The sequence below is a fragment of the Lepidochelys kempii genome, chromosome 1 (genome assembly GCF_965140285.1).
Source record: "Lepidochelys kempii isolate rLepKem1 chromosome 1, rLepKem1.hap1, whole genome shotgun sequence".
Lineage (NCBI taxonomy): Eukaryota > Metazoa > Chordata > Testudines > Cheloniidae > Lepidochelys > Lepidochelys kempii.
In genome coordinates this window covers 1,724,340-1,733,535 of record NC_136380.1, presented here as the reverse complement: position 1 = coordinate 1,733,535, position 9,196 = coordinate 1,724,340, and the positions used below count along the sequence as shown (strand labels likewise).

The following is a 9,196-nucleotide window of genomic DNA, read 5'->3' as shown; positions in this document are numbered from 1 at the left end:
TTTCCATTGAGCTGATATCACTGATGCCAAGTCTTTTCCCTGAGGTATGTTTTACCTGGGATATTTCTCCCAGTAGATGTCTTCACACAGGTTGTTTTTTTTTTTCCACTCTCAGATTTTGAGCAACTGGGTAAATGGGGATCTCCCTATAAAATGGATTCTCTAGCCTGGGTTTCACTGCATTGCAAAACAATGACGGATAACTAGTTTCCATACTCATGTTTCCTGCTGGTGCCTATTAAGAGTTCCCACACCACTTTGTGTAGGAATTATTGATGCACGGAGCACCATCAAATATGGAAGTGGCATTATTAGGGTCAGTTTTTTCATAATTCATTTCTCTGAATAATGAAAGTGTCACTTCTCAGTGTCTGAAGAGCGACCAATCTGCTTCCCCGAGACCAGCCTCCAGTTGTGCATGTATTGTCTTATATTCACATTTTCTCTCCACCTAGGAATTTATACTGCAACTATCACCTGAGACCCTGGGGACATACAGAAAGTCCAGTGAATGTACAGAACATGCAGAAGACACGGTTCTGCCTTAGAGTTGGACACCTTCTCCGCTACTCCATGTCAGAATCCAACACAACTGTCTTCACCAACCCCTCCACCTTCATCCTGCTGGGCATTTCTGGCCTGGAGGCGGCCCATGTCTGGATCTCCATCCCCTTCTGCATCACATATGCTATAGCCATCTTGGGGAACTTCACCATCCTGTTCATTGTGAAGAGGGAGACGAGCCTCCATGGGCCCATGTACTATTTCCTCTGCATGCTGGCCATCACTGACCTGGTCCTCTCCACCTCCATCCTGCCCAAAATGCTGAGCATCTTCTGGTTGAATTCCAGGGAGATCAATTTCAGTGCCTGCCTCACCCAGATGTTCTTCATTCACTGCTTCTCAGGGATGGAGTCTGGGATCTTTGTGGCCATGGCCTTGGATCGCTATGTGGCCATCTGTGATCCCTTGAGACATTCCACCATCCTGACAAACTCTGTGGTGGCAAAGATCGGCCTGGCCGTGGTGCTGCGTGGAGGCATGCTTGTACTGCCCTCTCTCCTTCTGGTGAGGCAGTGGCCATATTGCAGAACCAACATCATCCCCAACTTGTACTGCGAGCACATGGCCATGGTGAAGCTGGCTTGTGGTGACATCCGCATCAGTAGTTATTACGGCCTTTTTGTGGTATTCTTTGTGACCAGTGTGGATGTGTTTTTTATCACCATGTCCTATATCCAGATCCTCAGGGCCATCTTCAGGCTCCCCACAAAGGATGCCCGGATCAAGACTTTTGGGACCTGCGCCTCACACCTCTGTGCCATCTTAGCCTTTTACATCCCAGGTCTTTTCTCCTTACTCACACACCGGTTTGGCCACAATGTGCCCCTGCATTTCCACATTCTCATGGCTAATGTGTACCTCCTGGTGCCCCCCATGCTGAATCCCATCATCTATGGGGTGAGGACCAAACAGATCCGGGACAGGCTGCTCCATCTCTTTACTCATAAAGGGACTTTAAAGTTTCCTCCTGGTGCTCTCGCTCTCAGACTAAGCTCTGTGTGGAGCTGGCTGGTAACATGGTGCTGATTCCTCTTTCCTGAGTCACTTATTAGACTGTCAAAAAGACATAAAATCCTTTCCTGGTCTTACTGTGCTGTGTCAGTGTGACAATTGGGGGAATAATTCTGTGCTCAACTCCTTAACTCATCGGGGTGCCACCTTTCTAATTTCTGTTAAATGGACCCCTGGGGCTCTGCCTTCTGCCCAATTACTTCCTCCAATGCCCAGCCCCTGCTCCACATCTCACCTCAGGATCAAATACTCACCAGAAACCGCATACCACACAAAAAAACACTGACCAAGGAACCAATCCCTTGCAACAAAGCCCGTTGCCAACTCTGTCCGCATATCTATTCAAGGGACTCCATCATAGAACCTAACCACATCAGCCACACCATCAGGGGCTCGTTCACCTGCGCATCTACCAATGTGATATATGCCATTGTGTGCCAGCAATGCCCCTCTGCCATGTACATTGTCCAAACCAGACAGTCTCTATGCAAAAGAATAAACAGACACAAATCTGGCATCAGGAATTATAAAATTCAAAAACCAGTAGGAGAACAATTCAATCTCCCTGGTCACTCAATAACAGACCTAAAAGTGGCAATTCTTCACAAAAAAACCTTCAAAAACAGACTCCAACGTGAAACAGAAGAATTGGAATTAATTTGCAAACTTGACACCATCAAATTAGGCCTGAATAAAGAGTGGGAGTGGTTGGGTCATTACAAAACCTAAACCTAATTTCCCCCATACTAATTTCCCCCTACTGTTACTCACAGCTTCTTGTCAACTATCTGAAATGTGGTACTCTCCTTACCACATCAAAAGTTATTTTTCTTCCCTTGGTATCCTGCTGTTATTTGAATTGTCTCATTAGATTGATCTCACACTTGGTAAGGCAACTCCCATCTTTTCATGTATTTATACCTGCTCTGGTATTTTCCACTCCATGCATCTGATGAAGTGGGTTCTAGCCCATGGAAGCTTATGCCAAATACATTTGTTAGTCTCCAAGGTGCCACTGGGTGTTACAACCCAATGGCCCCCTCCCTCAGGGAGTCCCCTGGGGAGGAAAATCAGCATTGTATGTTGCTAATTCTGTTGCAGGCATCACAAGGAATTTTGGGAAGGGTTAAAGGTGTAAGTGTGAAGTGGAAGATTCCTTTGCAGGTTGTGAGAGGCCGAAGTTGGAGGAAAAAAGCAGAGAACGGGTTAACTCGACACTTTGGCTAGCTTAGTCCAAAGATAAGATGCTGGCCCCAATCCAAGGTCACGGCACTCAACAAGAAGTTTGCAGCTGCGTTCATATCTTACCCAACCCCAGTCAGCCATGAGAAAGAAGAGCTAAGCTGAGCAGAACTGCAAAAATTGCAAAAATTAGTAAGACGGCGAAGGCCAGCAAGGGGAAAAGAAAAGTCTCACGTCCCTGGAGCTGATGTGTTTTGGGAAAGCAAAAAGGCCACAAAAACCAGTTTAAACTGGTACGAAAAGCACAAAAAATAAAAGTCCCTAAACAAAACACCCCACAAAACACCCAAAATTTAAAAACCCTCCTAAAAGCCAAAGCAAGTTACAAATCAACAGCAAACCCTAAACGGCTTGTGCACAAAACAAAACTCTCGGCCACCCTTCCCCCACCCTTCTTCTTACGTTACACCTAGGCTTGGCCAGCCTCGGGTCATGCTTGTGTAAGTATAAAAGTGGGTTAGGGCTGGGGCACTAAGACTTTCTTTCTTCCTCTAAGTAACATGGAAGCGTTCCCAGCACTCACCGCTGTTATTTTATTATTTTATTAATAAAGCTTTAAAATTTAAACTCTTAGTGTGCTCCTTTATCTCCTCCTCTAACAATCCTGATGCCTCAGCCTAATCACCTGATGCCTCTGGCAAATTGGTAATAAAAATCTGTCACATTCGTTGTTTTTACAAGAGGAGAGGCAATTCTTGATTTAATCCGAAGGGGAGTACAGGGTCTGGTCCAAGAGGCGAATATAGCTGGACCGCTTGGTAGTAGTGACCATCATATAATTCAGGTTAACATCCCTATGGCAGGGAAAACACCTGAGTGACCCAACATGGTTTAATTTAATTTCACAAATGGGAACTACACTAAAATGAAAAAAGTTTAACTCCATGTTGATTTTACTGCATCTCTTCAACAAAGTGACCCCAGTGACTGTGGTGCGCTGGGAGGTTTCTGAGTGGGAGCAGAAGTGGAGTCCCAGAGTTCACACTTCCCATGAGCGGGAACTCACGATCTCCACCTGGTTCTGAAAACCTCAGATTCTCCTTGAGAGGATGGGGATCTGCCAGAGGGGGTGCCCATTTCCCGTTTCATGATGGAGAGACTGTGGTTACGGCTGGGAAGTCAGGGCTCCTGGATTCTGTCTGTCATAATGGTACTCAATCTCTGTGTGATCTTGGCAAACTCATGTCTCCCTGTTCCTCAGTTTCCCTATCTGTATAATGGGGATATGTTCATAGTGACTTTCCTTTGTTAGGTGTTTTTAGGATCCTTCAATGAAAGGTGGTGCACAGCATGATAACAGTTGCTGATGAGAATTACTGAGCAATAGCCCCGTGTACCTTAAAAAATCTGCTAGTGTCTCCCCTCAGACATCTTTCTCCAGATCTGTCTGTCTACTCTCTACTCATCCATCCTGGCCATTTACTTGGTATCAGACTCTATGGAGACCAAGCCATTATCCTTTGTTTTCTTACCAATCAACTATAAATTTTAATTATACACAAATACACAAAGCAGCCAATTGCTCTCTGACTCAGCCCAGAGCCCAAGAGTTCTCATTACCCAGTCAGAAGGTCCCTTAATTACTGTTTACTCCTAAAGGTGGATAAAGAACACAGAATCGCAGACATGGAAAAGAGAGACAATGGCTACAGTGCCTCCGGAGTCCAGCCTGTTTACATCCAAATGCTGCTTCTCCCCTCAAGGCTGAGTGAACCCCCTGGGATTGCACAGAGCTCTATTATAAACGGTGGACACTCCTGTGTAGGCTCTCAGCGTGGGATGCTGCTGCAGATGCTGGGGTGAGAGAGGTGTGCGACACGGCTACCTGAGGGGGATTCCCAGAGAAGACACTTCCAACTCAGGATTCACAGGTACCATCTCTTGCTGAATGAAAAGGAGTACTTGTGGCACCTTAGAGACTAACCAATTTATTTGAGCATAAGCTTTCGTGAGCTACAGCTCACTTCCTCAGATGCATGCCGTGGAAAATACAGTGAGGAGATTTATATAAACACAGAACATGAAAAAATGGGTCTTCACTGTATTTTCCACTGAATGCATCCAATGAAGTGAGCTGTAGCTCACGAAAGCTCATGCTCAAATAAATTGGTTAGTCTCTAAGGTGCCACAAGTCCTCCTTTTCTTTTTGCAAATACAGACTAACACGGCTGTTACTCTGAAACATCTCTTGCTGAGGAGCTCACCTGCTCGACAAACCAAGTGCAACGTGGGTGTGATGGGACACGCAATAGGTCTTTGGTCCTTTCTGCTATGAGAAGCTATTAAACATGTCGGGACCCTTGCCACAAGGGATGATTTTGCTTCAGTATCACTCGCAAAATTATCACTCTTTTCTGTCAACATCTAGGGCCCGGCTGATGGCTTCAGCCCTTAGGTGGCTGCATTTCAGTGGCACAGTAGAGCCTTCAGGATGAAAGGTGTTAGTAGAGGTACAAAACAAGGCCAAATTCTGAGGCAAATGTCCACCTGGAGTGAGAACAGAGCAGAGACCTCAGGAACCAGCTGTGTGTTAATGCACAGAGACTTTCACCCCCTCCTCTTGCATTTCAGGGCTCTGGCTGTTAATGGGCAGTGTGTGTGAGGGGGATGGGAGTGGGGGGGCTTTTGCCAGAATTTTATCTGCTGGAAAACGTGGAGGTGCTAGAGCTCCTCACTGGAACTATTGCAAGATCATTTCAATATGGGCAAGACATGTTTCTCCTAGCTTCATTTGAAAAGTTGTCTGAACCATTATGCCTGAAACTTTGAAGAAACAATTCCACCAGAATCAGACACCCAGCATGGAAAATTTCAGTACAAACTCTTAAATTCTGGCAAACTTATAAGCAACTGAAAATGAGGTCTTCTTAATAGTGGTGACACCAGAACCACCTACAATGGCCAATTCAGCTAAAGTCTTTGCTCTAATAATGATTGTGGCAAGGAGTTCCACAGGTCAAATAAGTATTATGTTAACAATTTTCTTTTCTCAATATAATACGTTTAGACTTTCAATGTAATTGAATGTTTCCTTGTTTGTGTGTTATGACACAGAGTAAATATAAATGGCTGATCGCCTTTCTTTATGAATAGATTCATAAGGTATGAGGCCAGAAGTGACAATTCTACCATACAGTCTGACATCCCGTATAACACAGGCCATTACATTTCTCCCAGTTATCCCTGGATTGAGCCCAAAGACTTGTGTGTGACTAAGTCCCGGTCTACTTTGGAATTTTACATCACAGAATCATAGAGCAACAAGGTGAGAAGGGACCGCTACGGTCATCGATGGCTAATGTAGTGCCCATCTTTAAAAAAGGGAAGAAGGAGGATCCTGGGAACTACAGGCCAGTCAGCCTCACCTCAGTCCCCGGAAAAATCATGGAGCAGGTCCTCAAAGAATCAATCCTAAAGCACTTACATGGGAGGAAAGTGATCAGGAACAGTCAGCATGGATTCACCAAGGGAAAGTCATGCCTGACTAATCTAATCGCCTTCTATGATGAGATTACTGGTTCTGTGGATGAAGGGAAAGCAGTGGATGTATTGTTTCTTGATTTTAGCAAAGCTTTTGACACGGTCTCCCACAGTATTCTTGTCAGCAAGTTAAAGAACTACGGGCTGGATGAATGCATTATAAGGTGGGTAGAAAGTTGGCTAGATTGTCGGGCTCAACGGGTAGTGATCAATGGCTCCATGTCTAGTTGGCAGCCGGTGTCGAGTGGAGTGCCCCAGGGGTCGGTCCTGGGGCCGGTTTTGTTCAATATCTTCATAAATGATCTGGAGGATGGTGTGGATTGCACTCTCAGCAAATTTGCGGATGATACTAAACTGTGAGGAGTGGTAGATACGCTGGAGGGGAGGGATAGGATACAGAGGGACCTAGACAAATTGGAGGATTGGGCCAAAAGAAATCTGATGAGGTTCAATAAGGATAAGTGCAGGGTCCTGCACTTAGGACGGAAGAACCCAATGCACAGCTACAGACTAGGGGCCGAATGGCTAGGCAGCAGTTCTGCGGAAAAGGACCTAGGGGTGACAGTGGACGAGAAGCTGGATATGAGTCAGCAGTGTGCCCTTGTTGCCAAGAAGGCCAATGGCATTTTGGGCTGTATAAGTAGGGGCATTGCCAGCAGATCGAGGGACATGATCGTTCCCCTCTATTTGACATTGGTGAGGCCTCATCTGGAGTACTGTGTCCAGTTTTGGGCCCCACACTACAAGAAGGATGTGAATAAATTGGAGAGAGTCCAGCGAAGGGCAACAAAAATGATTAGGTTTCAGAGTAACAGCCGTGTTAGTCTGTATTCGCAAAAAGAAAAGGAGTACTTGTGGCACCTTAGTTTATTTGAGCATGATGTTTCGTGAGCTACAGCTCACTTCATCGGATGCATCCCGTGGAAACTGCAGCAGACTTTATTTATACACAGAGAATATGAAAAAATACCTCCTCCCATCCCACTGTCCTGCTGGTAATAGCTTATCTAAAGTGATCATCAGGTGGGCCATTTCCAGCACAAATCCAGGTTTTCTCACCTTCCACCCCCCCACACAAATTCACTCTCCTGCTGGTGATAGCCCATCCAAAGTGACAACTCTTTACACAATGTGCATGATAATAAAGTTGGGCCATTTCCTTCACAAATCCAGGTTCTCTCACCCCCTCACCCCCCTCCCAAAAACCACACACACAAACTCACTCTCCTGCTGGTAATAGCTCATCCAAAGTGACCACTCTCCAAGTTTAAATCCAAGTTAAACCAGAACATCTGGGGGTGGGGGGGGTAGGAAAAAACAAGAGGAAATAGGCTACCTTGCATAATGACTTAGCCACTCCCAGTCTCTATTTAAGCCTAAATTAATAGTATCCAATTTGCAAATGAATTCCAATTCAGCAGTTTCTCGCTGGAGTCTGGATTTGAAGTTTTTTTGTTTTAAGATAGCGACCTTCATGTCTGTGATTGCGTGACCAGAGAGATTGAAGTGTTCTCCGACTGGTTTATGAATGTTATGATTAAAATGATTAGGGGTCTGGAACACATGACTTATGAGGAGAGGCTGAGGGAACTGGGATTGTTTAGTCTGCAGAAGAGAAGAATGAGGGGGAATTTGATAGCTGCTTTCAACTACCTGAGAGGTGGTTCCAGAGGGGATGGTTCTAGACTATTCTCAGTGGTAGAAGAGGACAGAACAAGGAGTAATGGTCTCAAGTTGCACTGGGGGAGGTTTAGGTTGGATATTAGGCAAAACTTTTTCACTAGGAGTGTGGTGAAACACTGGAATGCGTTACCTAGGGAGGTGGTAGAATCTCCTTCCTTAGAAGTTTTTAAGGTCAGGCTTGACAAAGCCCTGGCTGGGATGATTTAATTGGGGATTGGTCCTGCTTTGAGCAGGGGGTTGGACTAGATGACCTCCTGAGGTCCCTTCCAACCCTGATATTCTATGATTCTATGATCGAGCATTAACCTTCTGCTCTGCAGAAAAGGACCTAGGGATTACAGTGGATGAAAAGCTGGATATGAGTCAACAGTGTGCCCTTGTTGCCAAGAAGGCTAATGTCATTTGGAGCTGTATAAGTAGGAGCATTGCCGGGAGATCGAGGGACGTGATCGTTCCCCTCTGTTCGACATTGGTGAGGCCTCATCTGGAGTCCTGTGTCCACTTTTGGGACCTACACTAGAAGAAGGATGTGGAAAAATTAGAAAGAGTCCAGCAGAGGGCAACAAAAATGATTAGGGGACTGGAACACATGACTTATGAGGAGAGGCTGAGGGAGCTGGGATTGTTTAGCCTGCAGAAGAGAAGAATGAGGGGGGATTTGATAGCTGCTTTCAACTACCTGAAAGGGGGTTCCAAAGAGGATGGCTCTAGACTGTTCTCAGTGGTAGCAGATGACAGAACAAGGAGTAATGGTCTCAAGTTGCAGTGCGGGAGGTTTAGGTTGGATGTTAGGAAAACCTTTTTCATTAGGAGGGTGGTGAAACACTGGAATGCATTACCTAGGGAGGTGGTGGAATCTCCTTCCTTAGATATTTTTAAGGTCAGACTTGACAAAGCCCTGGCTGGGATGATTTAGTTGGGGATTGGTCTTGCTTTGAGCAGGAAGTTGGACTAGATGACCTCCTGAGGTCCCTTCCAACCCTGATATTGTATGATTCTATACAGCAGTGACCAAAATTGGATACACTACTGCAACTGAGGCCTAACCAGCACTGAGTAGACCAGTAATATGAACTACAGTGACTGTCATACTATACCTCTGATAATGCAACCTAATATTTCATTTGCCTTTTTTGAAACAATAAAAAATATCCATACACCTGAGAGATCAAATAAAACAGTAAAATAAAAAAGAATCCCATTCAATTACATTGTG

The 9,196-nt window shown here is 45.3% G+C and overlaps 1 protein-coding gene across 1 annotated transcript; it reads left to right on the top strand.

The window, feature by feature from the left end:
* Positions 1-522: 522 nt before the first annotated feature.
* Positions 523-1,590, top strand: LOC140918301 (olfactory receptor 52R1). Its single transcript, XM_073362351.1, has one exon. It carries the CDS (start codon positions 523-525, stop codon positions 1,588-1,590), a length of 1,068 nt encoding a protein of 355 aa, XP_073218452.1.
* The last annotated feature ends 7,606 nt before the right edge of the window (positions 1,591-9,196 follow it).